Genomic DNA, 22,539 nt, shown 5'->3' on the forward strand with positions numbered 1-22,539 from the left:
TTTTAACCTCTCTTGCTTCCCGCGTCTATTTCCCGATATACTGCTGACCACTTCCATCCGGACGCGGTACAATTTGATGGGGAGAGGCTCGTTCACCTTGCCACCGAGCAACCCCCAAAAACCGGAACATTATCTGCCGGAACGGAAGACAGCGAGAGAGAGAGAGAGAGAGAGAGAGAGAGAGAGAGAGAAATAAAGCCGTCGGGATGCTGGAAGTGCTCACGGCCTGTATGATACGCGGAATGTTGCCGAAGTTCTTAGAACTATCAGTGTAATTTGAATAATTTTCCATTGTGCCGATAGAGAAAGAGAGAGCGCGCGAGAAGGCTCATAATGGTCGCTCAGGTTTGTTCACCTTCCGACGGGCATGTTTTGGGGGAGAAAGAACGATTTTCGGATTTTTCACCCCAACAAACACAACCCGAGGTGCGTCCAGCGACGAAAAAGTCGTTGAACTGGTGGCCACGGATAATTGATGCCCGAGGATTGCAACGGGCACTTCCGACCTGGCCCCCGGGAAAACGCAAAGGAACCGATACCTTTTTAGCATTTCAATGAACTATAACTGTAGGATGATGTTTGTTGTGCGTTAATCAATCGGCGGCTAATAATCGAGAGCAGTGCGAAGCTCCCTTGTTACTTTGGAAAATGTGGCATGAAAGCCATTGGAAGCTCATTCACTTGTGGAGGTGGTGTATCAGGAGCGAGCGTGTATCTATTTCAACGTTTAAAAGGCACACGTTAAACAGCAAACAGCTTCTAAGGAATCTTTCTTGCACTCTTGTGTAAGATCGTCCTATACCCAGAATCAATAAATTTGCCACATTTCACACAAACTTCTAATCGCTGGCGCCGCACAAACCCGAACTCGTAACTCCCAAACTGCCTCAAGTCGGGTACATATGTTTTTGCTTTGTTTTCCAAGAAAGCAACACACATCCCGTGGGTTTCATAATCGACCGGCTTTAGGCTCACCAATTGCAACAATGGCCATTTAGGGCTACAAAAGCTCAGCAACAGCAGCAGCAGCATCCCATGTAATGTGTCGGTGGAAGCCGGTCAAATTAGGCTAAAATTTACGACTGTCATAAACCGATCGGGATCCTCTGGTGGTGCGCCTTTGGTGTCGAACTGGTTGTGACCTTCACAGATCTCGGGTCAGCTCTATCCATCATTCATCCGCAGTTCGATTGACCCATACCAGGGGCTTCAGTTCACATCCGACAATAGTCGGTTATCGTTCTGGTTATCGCCCCAGAGGGTGGTAAATTACGGCCGGGGCACAACCGACGCAGGTCGGTTTCGCCCACCCCGTCCTGTGCAGGTAGTTTTATGTCTTCGTGCAATGGGAACGATATCGGAAGGATGGCTGTTATCGGAAATCAGATCCGAGTTTGAGATTCTTTCGCAACCGATTCCGCCAGAAGTTCTCCCAGGGCAGGTCCCACGGAAGCCGTGGAAGCAGTTTGCACCAATCCTTGTCGCCCTTGTGGAGACGTTTTTCACCGTTTTGATGGCTTCATAAGTTGTTTTCGTTGTGAGTTTTGCACTTTTTGTTTGTTTGTTTGTTTGTGTGGGTTTGCTACGGGGTTCGCTTGTTGCTTGTTGGTCCGGAGAAGTTGAACCCAGTTGCTTGGCGCCATGAAGTGTAATTTATGAAGTGTGGGTTTGGCTTTTGTTGCGACTACCTAACACCTCGTAAATTGCTTCAGATATTGCGAGACACAATGTAGTTCCCATATGGATAAGACTAGGGAAACGAATAAGCTTTAAAAGTTCAATTTGCAGCTTGACTATCTACAACTTCTTTAAAAGTGGTGGAATATGATGCAACGTGTCTTAAATTGAATACAGTGACGTCAAATACACCCCTGCCAGCTAAACCACAAATCCAATTAGATCATCTCGGCACCTCTAGCCTTCTATCCGACGAGTCATAACGATCCACCTTAGAATCTAATCAATCGATCTAGCAACGTTTCCTGTAGCCTTCCGGCTTTACGACACAGGCCACAGATCGCGGAGTGGCGCGAGTGAATCGAGCTCCCCGGGTGACGGATAGTGGAGCACTCCGGTAAGGTGCGTAAGGTACCACAAATTCGAAAATCATTGTAATCAGACAAAACGTGCCAGTCGGCTAAGACGAAGTGTGAAGAAGGTAATAACACACTGCTTGGCTGGCGTTACCAAGAACCGACAGCTACCAGCACGGGTAGATGATGCCAATCGGTGGGACGATCTGCAACAATAACGACAGCCCGAGAGAGCTTGGTTGGTTGTTGGATATGTGGAGCTACACTGCTGGATGTATGACTACGTTTAATGGTAAAATTACTCCCAGCTGAAACGATTTTTATGTTGGAATTTTTCTCAAGAAGTCTAGTTTCATTTTCAAAAAAGTCTTGTTCAAGGATGCTGGTCCTATTTTATTGCTAATTTAACATACTATTTGTATGAAACATACAATCCGAGCATCCCTGTAGCTCACCCTGTACAGAGAGATGTTTGCAAGTCTAACCCCATCAAAGACCGTACAGCAAAGAACACTATGGCCCCCCCTACACAACATCTATCACACAAAAACTGACCGAAGCAAAGTGCATTTTCCACAAGTCATCTCGCAGTCAACGGCTCCAGACGAACGACGGCGACGACAGACACCGAACGACGATGCTTACCCACCGACGATCGATCACCACCTTCAAGCCGTGATCTACAAAGCCGTCCTAATAGTTCACCCTCCTACGGGTAAATTGCCGGTAATTCTTACGTTTTGCTGCCACCGACGAGGCCCCTGCCCTTTTTCTGGCTTTCCTTTCGCTAATCAGCCTCCACGTTCGATACGATCGTTACGATCGTGAAGACGTGCTGGAAGTTTTGGGCGTATAATTTAATTACCAAAAACCAATCGAGTGGCACGTAATTCGGGTCCCGGGTCTACCTCGGGCCGCCGTCCCTGTTGGGGGAGCTGGTTGGAGCGATGGGTAATTGATCAGACCCAATTTTTCTGGACGACCTGAGGACCTGACGTACACAGAGGACTGGAAAAAAATGGGAAGACACACCATTGACCGTCACCTTACGGTATGGCTAGTGAATGTCCTTCGTCCGTTGGTCGCTGGTCCCGAACAGGTTCGCTGGGGCTGCTGTGGAATGTTTTCTTTCCTTCAACTTCGAACTACAAAGACAATTCCAACTCGCACAAATTAGTTATCACTCGATCGCCGAACAATCGTTTAGCGTTTATCGTTTATTTTGTGGGTATATTTCGTATATGCCCCCCCCCCCCGCGTCCCATTCGCTCCCCTTCGTTTCTCCTTCTTTCGCCTGTTATCGTTCATTCCGTTTTCGATTTCACACCTTAATTTCGAGCAATTGCGTACCATTATCGAGGTATTTCACCCTGACGACGATGACGGTACGGTTTTTCGCTGTTCGATTTTCGGGGCAAAATTCCAGCCAAATCAGGCAGAGAGACCCAGGAGAGATGTCTACAATCGAGAGTGACCTACTCGCAAACACATCGGTCACACATTAATTTCTTAAATATACACATTTAGTCTTGCCTCTCTCTTTATACTGTTTTTCTTGTTACTTGTTCATTCTCCTTACTTGCCTGATCCTTTTGGGGAACACTGCTGCAATGGAGTTGCTAAAGAACTGTAGCATTATTGAAACTGAATTAGTGTGTTGTTTGACGTTTACTCTGCTTATCCTAAACTGCTCTTGGTATATTAGCTTTCCTCATTGTGGTTTGTTCAATTATTCATTCTTTTTACAAGTACTGCATGCCTTATTCTATATTTACTGAACCTTGTTTAACGACGAGTTCTATCCTAAACGATCTGCGCTGTACAACGGTACAATCTAAAGATGATCATAGCACCTCTGATATCACTTCACTAAGCCACTTCTTACACCTGTACATTATGTTACAAAACCTATTCTGCTTCCTAATCCCGCGAAAGCAGCTCATTCAATGCCGCTATGTACGTCTGGGCCATCTGAAGCGTTTCAAACTTGGACAGCTTGCGATCGTTCCCCAGCGAAGGAACCACATCTCTTAAGCGATCGAACGCATCGTTCAGACTGTTCATTCTCCGGCGCTCCCGTGCATTCGCTGCCAGTCGGCGTTTCTTCACTACTTCCGGCTGCACCACGACCACCGATTGTCCACTGGATTGCGAAGGAGTGGGCGAGACTGAGCTGCTGGAACTGTGTGTCGGGCTGGCTCGATTGCGAGCGATCGGTACGGTGTACGGGTTGTAGTAGCTCCCAGCGATCGGATGATGCTGAGCGACAGCAACAGGCCGTTTCGCAGTACCACAAGTAGTGGCTGAAGATTGGAGGGCATGGCTTTGAGACGAGGCGAGTGGTTGTGTACTTTCCTCACGCTTCTGGTAGTTGTTTAACAGGACGGGACGATCGGAAGTAGTGCTCGTTTCCGTCATACCATAGCGAGGAACGGTTGTGCAGGCAGTTTTGAAATTGTTATTAGCGTAGCTGTAGTATGATTCGCAGGATGCGTTTTGATTACTGGCGCTGGTGTTGCTGGGAACACCCGATCCAGAACCTCCTCCACTGCAGTATCCATAGTTTGTGTAGGGACTGGATGGACTGTATTCTGCGGGACTTGTGTTGTTGAAGTACGATTCAGGACTCGACACCGGCCCTGGGCTGTGATAGCCCTCCGAGGATCCACTGTCCGTTCCATAGCCATAGCAGAGCCCTGAACCTCCCATACTCATGGCAGACATTCCGTTGTAATGGTTGTAGGACGAGGTGTCCAACATAGCTCCTGCTCCGGAACCCATCATTCCACCGCCACCGTACATCGCAGAATGATTGTACTGCTGCTGCTGCTGCACGTATGCCGAAGTCATTTTCAATCACTAGAGTGTCTTCGTTTAAGTCACCTGTCTTGATCACCCGGCACAAACACGCATTAACGATCTTCAAAATGAAACGTCAATTATAAAATTCCCGCCACCGCTTGTCACAGAATCGCAAAGAACGATTTCCACTATCACTGCTGTCCTGCTGAAGATCACGATCAGATCACAAAGCACTTCCTTTACTTCTGCACACCGTGCACACTTTGCACTCTATCCAGACGTACACGGATATTTTAATCGACAAATTAAGTATCATTAACGTCACACTGCAACAAAAACGCTCTGACTCTGGGCACGATCGCTAAACTGATCTTCGAGGTGAGCCGCAGCATCAATGTATGGTTCGTCCGATTTCGACAAGGTTTCGTAATCGAATGATCGAAGCATGCTCTGGTCCCGGTCGTGGCCCCTGGTGAGTCGGGAAGAACGCAATACCTTCGTGCGTACGAAGAGCTGCTCCGTGGCTGGGATCTTCCACGGCCTACGGAAATCTCTACATCGCGTCAGGTGGATCTCGCGTGCCTCTACAACCGCCGAATCGAAAGATCAAAACAAAGCAAAACGCAGCGGGATACGCTTGGATGGACGTGTGATTGGTCGATCCCTCCCGAAGGGAAAGAGCCGGCGATCGCTGCTGGAAGAATGTTCCATCCTATTCTGTCGTTCGGCTGAGGTGTGTACGGTCGCCTCGCATATCGAAAAATGCGTATGATCGTTTCTCCTCGTTTATCGGAAGTTTCTTTTGCGTTCATTTTCCGGCACGATCGACCTGCGAGGAGAGGACCGTGCACGGTGCAGACCAGTGTTGGGACGATCGGTCGAAGGGCTTGACGTAGCAGCCGGTGCTGATGAAACGATCACTCAACGCTTGCTTCTCTTTGGGATGAAGGATTCTTTCGTTACAACAACTACACGATATGAGAAGCAAAATGACGAAAATGCACAAATGGAAGTTACGATTACTTAACTACAACATTGACTATATTGATGCGGATCAATGCAGAAAGGGATGTTAAGGATCAAACAGTTCCGATTGGGGATAAACGTCCCAAGGAAAGCTGATCTATTCGAGATTTCCGGGTGGAATAAATCCTGTTAACACAATGTGAAATACAACTGGGAAAAGAAACAAGATGATAAAATCGATCTATCGTCACAGTTTTGTGAGATCCTGGATCAAATTGCAAGAAGTACAAAGAATCCCAAATTTAACTCAAAAAGTCATTGCATGAAATATGGAGCAAGTCAAAGTATTTAAGAGTTTTTATAGAAATTGACAATGAGAGTTTGATGGAAATTATATTAAAATGCAAAATATCTTACAAAAGCTTCTGAAACACAATGAACTTGCCATTCAACTTTTGCAAAACCATTTCCTAATGAGCGAAACAACAGGCTGGGAATGAAAATGGCAAACGCCGAATATTCACACGGTTCGCCTAGCTGGTGCTGTGCACCATTATTGAACCATTTTTACCATGCATTTGGCACCATCCAACACATTCAACAGATGGCATCTAATTTACCCCAAAACAAAACAAAACAACACTGTAACTGTCTACTCAAAATTGATCCAAATCGGTGCCCCATAGTAAGTGCTCCAGTATGAAGCGATTTCTACATTTTAAGGACTCCCGGCCTGGCAGAGTGGCGCCCAGAGTGGTCAACCGGTGTTACTCCCCAAGGCCAATGCCAGTTGGTCCAGTTTGATGCCCTTAATCACTGAGTGGCACCTACCTGAGACGGGGCCAAAACCGTTCAAGCCCATTTATCGCCATTCAAACGAATTATCTCGCGTGGAAAAACAATTGAACATAACGCGCCCCATAATGGTGGTCGCGATCGCGATGTTTGATTTCTTCTCACCTCAACGCGTTTGCGGACTTCGGTGTCGGAGGCAGGGTTTTTGGAGGGCAAAATTGATTTAAATGTGTCTACCCGGCGCCCGGTCTGTTAAACACTGATTTGATTAAATTTGATTGCTCTACAATTAATGAAAGATTACTACAAAGAGAGAGAGAGAGCTTCAACTACGCTCCCCGACGCCGACCAGATGGAACATTGTTTGCGTATTTCAATGCTAGACGCGGGGCGTTTAGAGCTTAGGAGTAGTTTGTTCAGGCTTGCATCTACAAATAGCATAATGGAACTCTCTTCTCACACAATCGAACCCGTCACATGGGGAATCACTTGGAAGTGGAATCTTGGCCAAAGCGTGCATTAGAAGATCGAGCGATAGTTTTTACATTATTCAACGGCACGGCTTAATTAATTCTCACCCAAACGCACTCACCCACCGGATGGCAAACATTGGTATTTGTTTGCGAACAATCGTACTAATTTCACGCCCTCGAATCCAACCTGCCACCAACCTGCCGGACCGTCTCAAAGGAAGGATGCACAAACACTCCAAATGAAAGGGAAAAAAGTGCAACCACCCGCCAGGCGTGAAAATGCAGCAAAGCGCTTGTCGCTGTGCGGGAAAGGACACGCACATACACACACACTGTATACCAGCAAAGAGGTCCGTTCCACACGGTAGGTGGCCCACATCCTGGATGATTTAATCTAGCCGAGTTTTGCGCGCTTCCGTACGGAGGACGGCATCGAGCAGGCCTCGCCTGGTGCTCGCTTTAGCTAACGCGGCATGAAATGAAGCATGCTTTGTTGCAAATTACCACGCTCCAGCAAGGGTTCCACCACGGGGGGTTACTACCTAACCTTTTTTTTCTTCTTATTTTTGCTGCTACAATATCCTTTCCTGCCATTCTCATCCTGCCATGTCTATATGCCGAAAGGATATGGAGGATAAGCGCCACAATGTCTTGTGCAGTGCGGCAAACGGGTGACTCAGCGAAAGTGTTTGGGTTTCAGTTTTTTCTCAGCAACACAATCCATTTACCTCTTAATTTTGACTGTATTCCGAATCCAGAAACTTTGGCTTGGAATTGTTCGTTTAATTAAGTTTTTTTTGTGCTCCAAAACTACTATAAATGTGATACGGTTGCGGTAGCGTATAAAGAGAACACATTCGAAGTGGGAAAGCAGTGTAGCAACAATTACGGATGACATCCATCTTAATGAGACCCACCTACGGAACCCGATTAAACCGGGGTTAACCGCAACCACATGGATCATAAACAGTGGAAAGGACAAGTCATAAAAAGTACGGATCAAACAGGACGAAACCACACACTTGAATCTTGTGATTTGTTGATTGAGCACTGATTCCGAGGACATTCGACCGACTGTAGGAGTCTTGTACGCTCCAACGACATTAAAACCAGCATCATTTCAGCATGTGCAATGAACAATCCTCTTCGAACGGTTGTGTACATAGTTTTTTAATGTGTCGCTTCTTTTGATCTATTCCAGGGCATTACAATTTTGGACAGCATAATGATGACCCACGTCGTTTTGTGGCTACAAAATACAATCAAACAAAATAAAACACTTTTCACAAAAACGCTCCTGTGTGCTCGTTGTGTTGATTTAATTTACAGCCGGTAAATCTATAAATACGAAAACGAGCACCTTTCGAGAGACTGCGAAAGGTTCTACCTTGCTGTTGCTGCCGTTACTGATAAAAACGCCAATATCGATACCGAAAAAAGGGTTTTTATTGGAAAGGGCAGGCAAAAAGAAACAGTATAGACACCGTTAGGGGTTTTTTTTTTGTTGTGCTCTACCACTTCTTTGAGCCGGCAAACCTTTCGCCTATCGCCAGACCGATAAAAAGTGGACTGCGGCGTCTTCTGGGTACCACTTTGCATCGATCCCACCAACCCGCGCTCGGGGGACGGGGAGGAGGCTTATTTTCTTCCGAAATTGTTTTTCCTTCCCATCCTGTCTCTCTCACTCTCGGTTGGCTTCGGGCGATATGCACGATAAAATTGAGATAATCGGAAGCGTTTAAAGTGATCTCGGAGGTACCGGCGGGTAAAGCACCGCCATCAAGTGGCAATCGACACGGTGGAACGATGGTACGGAAGCTACCAATAAAAGGGATACTGCAGTGATGCAGTTTTGAGATGCAGTTCAAGATCAAATTATTATTATTATTATTGCTATATCGCAGCACTACTGTAGCGGGGTAGGTTTCAGTTTGGTGGAGATCTTGTGAGGATCTTTGTGAGGAACGAACTAGGACGCGATCCACGGTGATCATATCATACGAAGCGGTAATGGTGACGCAGTTAGCAGTTAATCCTTCGAAGACAACACATTAAACGTGCACAGGCGTATACAATGTACGCCAAAGAAGTGATGATAGAAAGCAAGATACCCAATACCCATCATGTTGCAAGCAAGCCTGATCTACCATTAATGATCCAGCCATTAATCTTGATGTAGTTGATCCAATTCCTCGCCAAACCTCACCACAGTTGTGGTAATAATTTGCTACATCAAGCTTGTTGCTGCCTTTCCTTTGCCAAAAAAACTGTTCTGCCAACTGTCCATCATTGTCCCGCAAATGTAGCGCCCACTCCCGAGATTCTCACTCCGCAAAAGTTTGGAATTTAATTTTGACGACCTCTTGGAAGGTTCCCGTTTACCGCCTGCTCACCCGTCACCACACTTGGGCACACCCTATCGAATCGAGAACAATAGACGGCGTACTGTCTGGCCCTCGGACAAATAAACCGTATCGATATCGTACCGGCAAGGGCTTGGTTAATGTGGCGGTGCGGGACAACAAAGGTGGCGCTAAACTCGGCCCAAATTACAGGGTTTTGGGCGGGATGAAGAAAGGACGAACTGGACCATATCCACTGGAGTGCGTAAGATGATCCTTTGCCCGAGAATCCCGGACCCGGGCGTGGGCGTACACCACTTGCCAAACCCACACGGAAAACCGATTAGCTCGTTCCACAGGGCCAGTGTGTGTGTGTGACTGTGGTCGAAGTCAACAAGGGCAGTGAGCTGTGTGACAGTTTGTGAGCTTTTGCTGCTGCTGGAATGCTGCTCGAGAAGATCCCTGGATTTCTCATTTACCTTCAAATAAAAAGTCTAATAAACGTCCTTCTCAACTTGACGAGCGCGGGGAGTGGGGGAAAGCACTGCCATCCTACGGCAAAGGCAATGCCGCCTCCGGTAAAAGCCCAAATCCTGGAGAAAGGATGACATAACCTATCGAGATCCTTCTTCCTTTCTAGGCTGCTCCCGTTTCTGTAGCTGACCGAGCTCATCACTCAGTGGTCGTGTTTGATTTCCAAAGCCAGCACCGATGCCCCAAATACACGGTAACAGAACGTGGGCCAGCCCACTATTAGCACCTTCGTCTTTGATCCTGCCTTAGTCGGTCCGTTCTCTGTCGGCGCGGCTCTCCGGCGTTCTCTCGATTCAATTATTCATTGCTTTGTTTTGTGCGTGGGCATTGCGGTGCCCTTCATTGGGTTAAGAAAAACTGCTGCCAATTTATAACTATTTCACTTTCCGGTTCGGCTTCTACGGGGTCGCAGCTTGAAAGGCTATCATTATGATTTTGCGTCGGCTTGTCGGTTGGTTTGTACATCGCTAAAGAGGGAATCGCCCGATGTGCTAATGACTTTGACGGGCTTTGCTTCTTTTCTTAGAGTGGCGGTCGGCGGTTCCGCAGGCCAGCCCAGCTGACCACCACAAATTTGCCAATTGACGGATCGGGGTTTGACAGTTCCCAGAGAGTGTTTGAGATTGGACCCGGGCCCAGGTAAGGAGGGCCAGATGGGATGCTGCCCTTGGGAGGAGGGCCTTCGGTTTCGAAGTAGATCGGATGGCGCCTGGTAAAACAATAGCCACGATGTCTAGGGCTAATGATTCGCGGCCAGACTGAGTGGCAGGTGGTGGGTTAGGCGACTCTTGCTTCCCACATAAATCATGTCCAAAATTTGCCAATCGTAGAGTTCGGTTAGGACTTTTCCTCCACATCGCACGCTACAAACTGTAATATAATGAGCCTTACGCTCCTCCGGAACTGCACCGAGGAAAGGCGATCGGAAAACGGTTAGAAAAATGCGTTGCGGAAATGGATAACCGCTTAACACCGTTGGCCTTTACACCCTTTTACCCTTTTGCTTAGGAACAAAAAAAAGCCCCTAGACTCAGTCTTCCAAAAGTACCGCCGTCTACAAATTGCTCACCGTATTAAGCGCGAGCGGGTGAACGAAACCGCACACCTCTACAAGAATCCGGATGAACTTCCCTTGTTTCTTGCTTGCTGTTGATGCTGATGCTGCTGCTGCTACAGAACTCGCTGGATGATGATGGTGCGAAGATGATTATAGTCTTCCGAATTATTACCGAAGTGAGAGCATGTTTACGGGCAAGTCAACCGTCCGCGGTCTGCACTTTGGTTCGCGGGGCTGTCAACCGTGGACTAGCGGAGTAGGCTGCGTAAATCGATTTACTACTCTACTCATTAACCCTTGGGGCGCTTTCCGGTGGGGTTTGATTTATTTATGAAGTGGATGAAGTCTCATCAACGTTACTACGGCAACCCGCCAAAGCATGTGCTAGGAAAGGCTTGCACCAGGCTTTTCTGCCCCTGAATGTTCCAAGGGTTAAAATTGTTCCAAGGGTTGCCCCTGAAGGGTTAAAATACCAATCAATCGGCGCCTGATCGTGTAATCTCCGCGATCTTTTCCACCTTGTTCTCGATTGGGGTGTTGCCGGAGGTCTTTCTCGAAGCGCAAAACGCACCACTTTCTTTCGTAGTCCGTTCCATGTTAAGATGAACTGACCCTGGGGCGAGGAGAGGGCACGCGTTTTTTTACACCTCCGGTGTGGTTTTCTCTTCTGCGCGTTCTAATTGAGAAACTGCCTGAGGTGAGAGAGAGAAGGAGAGCTTTTTGTGGGGGTAAGTGGTGAAGTGATTTTCGGCAATGATGCCCTCCAGCCGAGAAAGACGAGAGAGAGAGACGTTGAAAAGGTATTTGCTTCTCTTTACTTCCGGCATACCACGAGGCATCATCCCCTACAGGCGCGCGCAAGTTGTTACCCAACACGGGCTCAACCACGCATCGCCGTACGCCTGTTTGAGTTGGGCGTTTCCATTTTAGTGGATTTTTCCCCAAAACGTCGTAAGGCAAGATTCCTCCCTGAAGGTGAGTGTACTTGGGTGCGGCGTAGTATCGATCGGATCTGTCGATCTGTCTGTACGTTGCATGGACCTCACCTTTGCGATGGAATTCGGAAGAAGTCAACGGAGACTGGGCAGACTTCAGTATTGGATTGCAATCACAGCCCGACCGATCGCTACCGAGCGTCGATGTCGATTAATGGATGATGGATTAATTTCGTCGAGAGATTCATCTCGCAGCGATGGTTTGGAGAAGGAGAGAAAACGGAAGCAAACCCATCGTGCCCTCAGGGACTGACCGGGAGGTTGCGTTAAGGTTACCGGGGTGCATGTCCGTTGCGGTGTTGGTGTTTATTAGAGGCGCTGAGCTTTTCTCGATTTATTCTAACGGTGTGCAATTATGTCATTAACCGGAAATTTGAACCTTCCTCCTCTGTCCAGAGTCCAGGGGAAGAGCTTGGAGTGGAGTAGTTGTTGGGGCCGCTTGTTTTGGAAACCATTAGCCGATACATTATCGATGCACAGACACACGCATACACTTCGCGCGAACTGGATACAATTAAATCGCGCGTTCAATGACCAATTCGTCCACGTGATTAGGTCCGAAATCATATCATAAACAGTTAGCTCTAGTAAAAGGGGATGAGAAGGTTGCATTGTTTAAGGAGCATTTGTTGTTATCTGTTTATGATGTATGCAGCTCTTTTTTGTTGGAAAATTGGAAAAATGGTGAAGTTTGAAATGGGCGCTGTGTAATTATTTGTCCTTTGCGTGCAGTTACCGCTATCAGTGCGTATGGAAATGGCACATGAATCAGTGAAACTTAAAACAAAATCGTATTTATCTATATTACCAGCCCTATCTAAATCGTATTGTATTGCCCTTCTTGCAGTTTTGATGTGAAATCTCAATATAACTCCAAAATTATATTCATCTCTAAAGTGGTTGTATCCAGAATCAGAAAATAATACGCGTTGAAACGTCCTTAAAAAAAAAACGGTCAATTTGAAATCTATACTCCTCGCTTTGATTTGACATATGCACCAAAAATTGGTAGTCACTGTTTCGATTGCGTTTCTGAAGGGATGATGCTGCTGTCAATGCCGGGAATCTTGATTGTTTACAAAACTTACCAAAACGCAAGCAACACATTGTAAGAAAAGGTGATTATTTGCACATTTGGAGAGTAATTTCGCTAAAAATATACCTTAAACAACTATTTTTACAATTTATACTCCTTTTCAAACCATCAGTACAGTGATATCGTCGATTCAAATCCACAAACACGATGGTGAACGAAAAACGCAGATCCCGTTCCCGAGAGCGGGACACCCGACCGGATCGGGACCGTGAAAGGGAACGCGAAAGAGAACGCGACCGGGATCGGGACCGGGAGCGGGAGCGTGAACGTGATCGAGACCGTGAGCGGGAACGAGAACGTGACCGGGATCGTGACTGGGATCGAAGGCGGGACCGTGAACGTGAACGGCACCGGGAATTACAGCAGCGAGATCGTCCGGGAGATCGGGACCGTGCTGAACGGGACCGCGAACGTGACCGAGACCGCGACCGGGATCGAGCGGAGGACAAAGATAAAGCACGCAAAGACAAGCTTGACGATGAGCAGGAAGAAGAGCTTAAGAAGGGAGACCCCAAAGCGGCATTGACTAAAGAAGACCTTGTTAAGAAGGAGCCGCTTTCTTTGGAAGAACTGTTGGCGAAAAAGAAAGCGGAAGAGGCCGCTCGTAGCAAGCCGGTCTTCATCACGAAAGAGCAGCGTGCCGCCGAAGCACTGAAGCGTCGGCAGGAGGAAGTGGCAGCCATGAAAGCAGCAGCAGCAGCAAATGTGCCAAAGTTTGGTGATGTCCCCGTTACAACGCTGCTGAATCGCGAAAAGCGAGATCCGCTTGACAAGTACGACCGACGCGAGCGGGAACGAAAGGCTATCAACGACGAGCGGGACAAGGACAAGGATACGGACAAGCGGCGTTCAGGTGCGGCAGGTACGGAGCCTGAACCGGTCGTAAAAGATAAGGAAAAGGAGCAGGAAGCCATCCGGGAGCGTTATCTGGGCATTGTGAAGAAGAAGCGACGTGTACGACGCTTGAACGATCGTAAGTTTGTGTTCGATTGGGACGCCGGTGAGGATACGTCGATCGATTACAACAACCTATACAAGGAGCGCCACCACGTCCAGTTCTACGGACGAGGACACGTGGCCGGCATCGATATAAAGGAGCAGAAGCGCAAGCAGAGCAAATTCTACGGCGATCTGCTCGAGAAACGCCGTACCGAGGCGGAAAAGGAGCAGGAAAAGGTTCGCCTGAAGAAGGTGAAGAAGAAGGAGGACAAACAAAAGTGGGACGATCGGCACTGGTCGGAGAAGGAAGTGGACGAGATGACGGAGCGCGACTGGCGTATCTTCCGGGAGGATTACAACATCACGATCAAGGGTGGCAAGATTCCGAACCCGATCCGCTCGTGGCTGGAGTCCGGCTTTCCGAAAGAGATTCTGGAGATTATCGACAAGGTTGGGTACAAGGATCCGACCCCTATTCAGCGGCAGGCCATCCCGATCGGGTTGCAGAATCGAGACATTATCGGTATCGCTGAGACTGGTTCCGGCAAAACGCTTGCTTTCCTGATTCCGCTGCTGACGTGGATTCAGTCCCTGCCCAAGATCGACCGGCTCGAGACGGCTGACCAGGGCCCGTACGCGATTATCCTGGCGCCAACGCGTGAACTTGCGCAGCAAATCGAGGAGGAAACGCAAAAGTTCGGTACACCGCTCGGAATACGCACGGTCGTCGTGGTCGGCGGTCTGTCCCGTGAGGAGCAAGGTTTCCGGCTGCGGTTGGGCTGTGAGATAGTGATTGCCACGCCGGGTCGTTTGATTGACGTGCTGGAAAATCGCTATCTCGTGCTGAACCAATGTACGTACATCGTCATGGACGAGGCAGATCGTATGATTGACATGGGCTTCGAGCCGGACGTACAGAAGATTCTGGAGTACATGCCCGTATCGAACCTGAAACCGGACACGGAGGAAGCGGAAGACGCATCGAAGCTGATGGAAAACTTCAACACCAAGAAGAAGTACCGGCAGACGGTGATGTTTACCGCAACGATGCCTCCGGCTGTGGAACGACTCGCCCGGACGTACCTTCGTCGACCGGCGACCGTGTACATTGGCTCGATTGGCAAACCGACGGAGCGCACGGAACAGATCATACACATCATGGGCGAAAACGACAAGCGCAAGAAGCTGATGGAGATTCTGTCGCGCGGTGTCGAGCCGCCGTGCATCATCTTCGTCAACCAGAAGAAGGGCGCGGACGTGCTGGCCAAGGGTCTGGAGAAGCTGGGCTACAACGCCTGTACGCTGCACGGTGGCAAGGGCCAGGAGCAGCGTGAGTATGCGCTTGCCTCGCTCAAGAACGGCTCGAAGGACATTCTGGTCGCGACGGACGTGGCTGGCCGTGGTATTGACATTAAGGACGTGTCGCTGGTCATCAACTACGATATGGCGAAATCGATCGAGGACTACACGCATCGTATCGGTCGTACGGGTCGTGCCGGTAAGACGGGTTGTGCGATCTCGTTCTGCACCAAGGACGACAGCCATCTGTTCTACGATCTGAAGCAGATGCTTATGTCTAGCCCGGTGTCGGTGTGTCCGCCGGAGCTGATGAATCATCCCGATGCGCAGCACAAACCGGGCACGGTAGTGACGAAGAAGCGCCGGGAAGAGAAAATATTTGCCTAAGCAGCTAGTGGGGGCATTTGTAAGGAGTCTGTGTGTGTGTGTATTTGGAAGTAATAAATCATTCTTAATCAATAGGATTTTGCACGTTCGTTAAACCATCAAAGGATACTTTGGATGTGTAGAGTAAAAAACATTATGTACATTTTAAAACTATAAAAAATAAAGTTATATTTTCACTATTTCTGATTAAATTTGATTAAACTATGATAAAACGCTAGAACCGGTTCGATGTGACCGTTGAGAATTTAAATTGACTGCATCTGGAACGTGCTGTGACTTTGCTGTCAGTTGACAGTTGAAAGATTTTGAATTTTTCCAAACGTCATTAGCGTCAACACATTCGAGCACACACACAACACAAACAGTATCGCGCGCGCTTGGTGCGCTTAGGGTTTATTGTGACTATTTCGTTAAAACATTTTCATTTTGTTGCATGAAAAGTGAATCTATCAAGCATTGGGGACGGTAAAAACCATGAACAGTGCCGCGAAACGCCGCTCTGGTGCGGATGGGGCAAACAAAGCCGCCGCACCGCAGCAAGCACCGGAACCGATGGACGCCGACGCCGCCGATGATGATGCGTTGATGTCGGAAGATGAGGAGGGGGGTACGCGTATCGGCGGCATCTACATACCGCCACCAGTTCCCCCGTACTGTTCAACGGAATGCAAAGGGCCACGCTTGATCATCGAGCGCATCACGAACTACAACTTCAAGAGCTATGCCGGGCACGTCATGCTGGGACCGTTCCATCAACGGTTTTCCTCCATCATTGGCCCGAACGGTAGTGGCAAAAGTAACGTAATCGACTCGATGCTGTTCGTGTTCGGCTACCGGGCCCAGAAGATCCGTTCGAAGAAGCTCTCCGTGCTGATGCACAACTCAGCGAAGCATCCGAACACGAACAGCTGCACGGTCGGAGTGCACTTCAAGCAGATCGTCGATCGCGAGGATGGTTCCTTCGATGAGGTACCGAACAGTGCGTTCGTGGTCGCACGAACGGCATTCCGGGACAACAGCTCCTACTACACGATCGACAATAAGCGGGTACATTTCAAGGAGGTGTCGAAACTGCTCAAACAGCACGGCATCGATCTCGACCACAATCGGTTCCTCATCCTGCAGGGTGAGGTAGAGTCGATTGCCATGATGAAGTCGAAGGCACAGACGGAGAACGATTGCGGGCTGCTGGAATACCTGGAGGACATTGTCGGTACGACGCGGTACAAGGTGCCGCTGCTGAAAATAAACGAGCGAGTCGATGCGCTGAACGAAGAGCGCACGGAGAAGCACAACCGGTGCAAGTTGGCCGAGCGCGAAATGAAGGACCTCGAGAAGCCGAAGACGGAAGCGGTCGAGTATTTGAAGCAGGAAAACACGCTGACGCGCACACGCAACCAGCAGATTCAAAAGTATCTGTGCGAGCAGAAGCGCAAGATCGGTGAGTTCGAGGTGGAGCGGGACCAGGCGGCCGGAATACTTGCCAAGCACGATGAAACGTATGACGCGCTGAAGGCGGAGCGCATCGAGAAGGAGAAGCTGGTGAAAGAGGAAATCAAGCAGTACGATGAGCTGGTAAGCGCGAAGGAAAGCAAAGAGTCGACGCTGAAAAACTCGCTCGACAAGTTTGCCAAGGTGCAGGCCAACATGCGGGCGACAAACGAGCGGCGCAAGAAAACCTTGGAGCAGATTGCGGCGGAGGAGAAGCGGCTTTTGGAGCTGCAGGACGTGCCGAAGAAAAATAAGAAGGAAATTGAGGAATCGGAAGCTAAGATAGAATCTCTTACGCGTCAAAAGACCGAAGTGGAGGCGAAGCTGACCGCAAACCTGGCCACACTGAAGGACGAAACGAAGGTACTGCTGGAGGAGAAGGAAAAACTGCAGACCGAGCTGATCGAGCTAAAGCGTGCGGTCGATGAGAGCAAGTCCGCCCTGTCGATCGCCGAATCGGAGCTGAAGATCTGCCAGCACGATGAAGTGACGGAACGGCGCAAGCTCGAATCGCTGCGCTACTCGTACGAAGAGACGGAGAAGGATCTGGAAGAGAAGCGTGCCCGTCTGCAGACGCTCGAGGAAGCGCTGCCCGTGACGCGCACCGAGCTAGAAACGGCCAAACAGAAGCTCCAGGAAAACACCAACGAGGAGAGGGAACTAACACAAACACTGCGAGCGGTGCAGGGCAAGCTGCAGGAATCGATGGCCGCAATGCAGTCGACACGGTCGCAGGGTAAGGTGCTGGATGCGCTGATGCGCCAGAAGAACGAAGGACGCATCCCGGGCATCCTAGGGCGGTTGGGAAACCTGGGTGGAATCGACGCCCGGTACGACGTTGCCATCTCGACGTGCTGCGGTACGCTGGATCACATCGTAGTGGAAACCATCGACACGGCCAAGGCGTGCATCGAGTTCCTGAAGCAACACGACATTGGTCGGGCATCGTTCATTGCACTGGAGAAAATACAACAGTACGAGCGGAATTGTCACACCCGAATCCAGACGTAAGTAGCGGTCCAGAAATGGGGCGATTGTAAAGAACGCTTTTTTGTATTGAACTTTCCTTCATTTCAGACCCGAAAATGTGCCCCGTCTGTTTGATCTGATTCGCGTTGAAGATCAACGTGTACTGCCCGCGTTCTACTTTGCGCTGCGCGACACACTGGTGGCCGAAAATCTCGACCAGGGACAGCGAATTGCGTACGGACGGCAACGATTCCGCGTGGTCACGATCGGCGGTGACGTAATAGAAACGTCCGGTACCATGTCCGGTGGTGGCCGTTCCCAGCAGCGTGGACGCATGGGCACCTCGGTACAGACGAAGACGTCCGCCAGTGAACCGGCCGGTGCATCGAGCCGCGAGATCGAGCAGATGCAGATCCGGGCGCAGGAAATCCAAACGCAGATCAACTATCTGCAGGAGCAGCAGGGCGAGCTGGAAGCTACCATTCAGCGGCTGACGGCAAAGCTCAAGCAGCAGGAAATGGAGCTGAAGCGAATGCACATGGATGTGGCGAGCCTGACGCAGCAGATGCCACGGCTGAAGGAGCAGGTCGACTGGCAGGCGGAGCGTGTCGCCCGCACCCACTCGGATCCGGAAAAGGTGCGCGCTTTGGAGGCGAAGGTAGCGGAATGCAAGCAAGCGTTCGACAGCTCGTCCACCAAGGCGGACGCGATGCAGAAAAACGTCGACCGGTACACGGAGCAGATCAACGAAATCACCAACAGCAAGGTGAAGGTGCTGCAGACGAAGATAAACGGTCTCGGCAAGCAGATCGACAAACTGTCCGCCAACATATCGAAGCTGACCGTGGAGATCAAAACGTCCGAGCGCAATGTGCAAAAATCGAAGGACAAAATCAACAGCATGGAGGACGAGGTGGAGGCAGCCCAGTCCGCGATCCGTAAGGGCAACGATGAGCGTACCCAGCTGGAGGAGGAAGCAAACAAGCTGCGCGAAGAGCTGGAGGAGATGAAGCTGGCCATCGAAAAAGCGCACGAAGGTTCGTCCAGCATCAAGAAGGAAATTGTGGCGCTGCAAAAGCGCGAAGCGGAGGGCAAAATGAAGCGGCTCGAGTTCGAGCAGATTCTGCAAACGATCGAAACGAAGCTGCAGGAAACGAAGGACACACTGCCGCACTGGCGGGACAAGGTAAGGCTATTGTTTCGTACGGTTTTATTCAATGTTTTAGGATCACGCTTTTAACAGGACTGAGGAATTCGATTTTAAAAAGTGACACATACACACGCACACCCATACACACTCGAACAAGGCCCATTTTTACCACGTGGCACGTGTGGTTGACGTTATTTTGGAGTAACAGTATAAGAGATGTAAATGTTATTATTGCATGCAGTAGTTCGAATGCGTTGAAACCGATTTGTCGGTTTCCTTTTAAAACCACCCGATACACCCCTTGTTATTAGGGTAATTACATCAAAGAGCGAACAGGATTAAATGCACTTATCTGTTATTGTTATCGTTTCCGCTGGAGAGTTGTTCGAAAGGGTAGGTTACCAGTTAAAATGACTAGAAACGGGACTGTACGTTAATATACGACTAGAGCGTGTGGTAAGAGTTTGCGCTAATAGGGAGCACATCCAGAGAAAGAGAACTTGTGCATGTATAGTTTGAAATGGCGAAGAAGTTGACATTCGACTGGCTCGCAAAATTGGAAAATATCGTTGATATGCTGTTTAGACGACTAAATGCTGGAAAGTGCAAAGTATAAGACAAGAGAAAGCTCCACTCTGAAGATGCTCTTACACAACTATATGCTGGCGTGTTAACACGGTCCATTTTGGTGCAATCTCACTCCAAATATTGCAGTGCTTGGTTTGGTTTGTTGTGTTAACTGTGTTGGAATATACTATTTGAACACTTTCCCTAAAGCACACACACACACACGCACACACTCGCTGTCCTCTCATTTTAATACTGTTGCTGTCTGTTGGGTATGCTTATCGATCGGACAAACTATCCTACTCCGCAGCCTTTTACAGCTGGTGTGGATGGAGTCGAATTTTGTCATCGATATCGAGCCGTGCTGAATCGATCTCGGAGACGGTGGGCAGTCCGCTTGGCCACTCCAGCAGCTCCGGTTCGTTGTGCATTATCATTTCCGCTTCCGCTGGAATGCGATTATGTAAAGAATGTAAAAGGGAACTCAAAGGAAGACGACATTGATCCCCTTACCTTGTATTCGATGTATCTTTGTGCCGTAGGCGAGGTCCGCGTAGTATGCAACTACAAACGAAAGCGGTACGATGGGGGCCAGCGTTCCGGGGCGCTTGGTAGTGCGGAACCGTCCAATCAGTCCGACGGTCGATACGGCATAGAACGAGGCGAGCCAGTAGAACAGCTCCCGTGCCCGGGAGATTTGCATTGCCGTTTCACGTTCCTTCATCTGGAAGTGCATCTGAATCCAGCGTTCCATCTACGCGAAGAGTAGAGGTCCCGCAAATGAGTTGTGTGACGTTTTCGAGCGTGTGTGTGTGTTATTTTATTCGTCTTACCTTTATTTTGTTCATCTCGGAAATGTATTCCTGATTCTTTTTGACCACTTCCATCCCGGTGGGATGTGAAAAGAAGCTTCCCATTTTGGTGTGTGTGTTGTGCGAGACACCCGCTGCGAATCGATTGGTAATGCGCTGTGTGTTTTTAACGCAGCAGGCGAAGCAGAGGCACGTGGCTTTGGTTTTGGATTACGCTTTGTTGTTAGGTAAACACTCAGAATTGTCCTCGTTCTTTACACTCGCTCCTTTCGGTAGACAGATGAAGGCAGGGTGGTAACCCTCCGGAAACTGTCAACCGGTGAAAACATTGGCCTCATTTTCGGCGCATGCGATGTAGGTGGAGGGTTCAAAAGTCAACGGCCGTCTAGGTTTTTTCTGTTTGAATATTTTAATCGCGGTCATAATATCCTAAATAATTCATGTGCAAATTGATTTTCAGCTCAAGCCGCTCAAGCTGCACGAAATCCCGGAAGAACCACCGCAAGAGCCGCTGAAAGAGTACACCGAGGAAGAGCTGGACAGTTACAAGCTGCCCGACCTGCAGTACCAGATCTCCATCCTGGAGGAAAAGCTGAACGCGAACAAGCCAAACCTCTCCGTGATCGATGAGTTCCTGAAGAAGCGGGAAGCGTATCTGATGCGTGTCGCCGTGCTGGAAGAAATCACCGCCAAGCGTAACGAGATGCGCCAGCTGTACGACGATGTGCGCAAGAAGCGGTTCACCGAGTTTATGCGCGGCTTTCACATCATCACCAAGAAGCTGAAGGAAATGTACCAGATGATAACGCTCGGCGGCGATGCCGAGCTGGAGCTGGTCGATTCGATGGACCCGTTCAACGAGGGCATCGTGTTCAGCGTACGGCCTCCGAAAAAGTCGTGGAAAATGATTTCCAACCTTTCCGGGGGCGAGAAAACGCTTTCCTCGCTGGCGCTCGTGTTTGCGCTGCACTACTACAAACCGTCGCCACTGTACGTGATGGATGAGATCGACGCGGCGCTAGACTTTAAAAACGTATCAATCGTTGCGCACTACATTAAGGTAAATGGGGAACGGGCGGAGCTCCAGTTGAAGGAGGAGAGTATGGGCAGAATTATTTATCTTTTTTTCCTTCTTCACTCCAGGAACGTACCAAGAACGCACAGTTTATAATCATTTCGCTGCGTTCCAACATGTTTGAGCTGTCGGACTATCTGGTGGGCATTTATAAGGTGAAGGATTGTACCGACTCCGTCACGATCAAGAACGATCCCATGAAGACGTCGGGTTCGACGCAGCAGCAACAGCAAATGGAAAGACAGCAGTTCGGTTTCGGCAACAATGATAATCTGCCGGGTGTGGAAGAAGTAGCGGCTGAATTAGAAAATCCGACCGAAGCTGAAGTAGCGGCGAATGTAGAAAATCAGAGGGAAGATGAAGTAGCCGCGAATGTAGAAAATCCGAAGGAAGCTGAAGTAGCAGCGAATGTGGAAAATCAGAACGAAGACGAAGTACAACCGATGGAAGTGGAAGAGGAGAGAGATGAGGGAGTAGCAGCAGATGATCCAGAATGAGTTGTGTGAGAAACATTAGCTATAGTACCTACATTTATCTATTTTCCATTAGATAAGTTTAACACCACTGTACACAATAAAACTGTTTTAATGTATTCGTTAAATTGTGCAGGGATGTCTCTTGTGTCGCCCCGGGTGGGATTACCGACCGACTGCTTTGCGCTTTGTACAAAGATCAATGCACTTGCAGTGCAGTGCGCTGCAGCGTGCCTATTTTAAACAAGAGTTCCGCAAATGCGTTAGCGGGGTTTCGGCTTGGT

General features: G+C 49.1%; 4 protein-coding genes across 4 annotated transcripts; 2 read left to right on the top strand and 2 right to left on the bottom strand.

The window, feature by feature from the left end:
• Positions 1 to 3,099: 3,099 nt before the first annotated feature.
• Positions 3,100 to 5,435, bottom strand: LOC120957321 (neurogenin-2-like). The gene has a single exon (XM_040379467.2). The coding sequence runs from the start codon at positions 4,881 to 4,883 to the stop codon at positions 3,954 to 3,956; it is 930 nt and encodes a 309-aa protein (XP_040235401.2). The 5' UTR covers positions 4,884 to 5,435; the 3' UTR covers positions 3,100 to 3,953.
• A 7,585-nt stretch (positions 5,436 to 13,020) lies between these two features.
• On the top strand, positions 13,021 to 15,897 carry LOC120958043 (probable ATP-dependent RNA helicase DDX23). The gene is made up of 2 exons (XM_040380581.2): positions 13,021 to 13,115; positions 13,206 to 15,897. Exon 2 carries the CDS (start codon positions 13,241 to 13,243, stop codon positions 15,716 to 15,718), a length of 2,478 nt encoding a protein of 825 aa, XP_040236515.1. The 5' UTR covers positions 13,021 to 13,115; positions 13,206 to 13,240; the 3' UTR covers positions 15,719 to 15,897.
• Positions 15,898 to 16,051: 154 nt separating this feature from the next.
• Positions 16,052 to 22,383, top strand: LOC120960122 (structural maintenance of chromosomes protein 4). The gene is made up of 4 exons (XM_040384091.2): positions 16,052 to 18,216; positions 18,287 to 19,364; positions 21,168 to 21,767; positions 21,851 to 22,383. Exons 1-4 carry the CDS (start codon positions 16,193 to 16,195, stop codon positions 22,277 to 22,279), a joined length of 4,131 nt encoding a protein of 1,376 aa, XP_040240025.2. The 5' UTR covers positions 16,052 to 16,192; the 3' UTR covers positions 22,280 to 22,383.
• LOC120960125 (plasminogen receptor (KT)) lies at positions 19,371 to 21,154 on the bottom strand. Its single transcript, XM_040384096.2, has 3 exons — positions 20,729 to 21,154; positions 20,409 to 20,649; positions 19,371 to 20,343 (listed from the first exon to the last, which is right to left on the bottom strand). The coding sequence occupies exons 1-3, from the start codon at positions 20,810 to 20,812 to the stop codon at positions 20,210 to 20,212; spliced, it is 459 nt and encodes a 152-aa protein (XP_040240030.1). The 5' UTR covers positions 20,813 to 21,154; the 3' UTR covers positions 19,371 to 20,209.
• Positions 22,384 to 22,539: the final 156 nt, after the last annotated feature.

The sequence above is a fragment of the Anopheles coluzzii genome, chromosome 3 (genome assembly GCF_943734685.1).
Source record: "Anopheles coluzzii chromosome 3, AcolN3, whole genome shotgun sequence".
Taxonomy (NCBI): Eukaryota; Metazoa; Arthropoda; class Insecta; order Diptera; family Culicidae; genus Anopheles; species Anopheles coluzzii.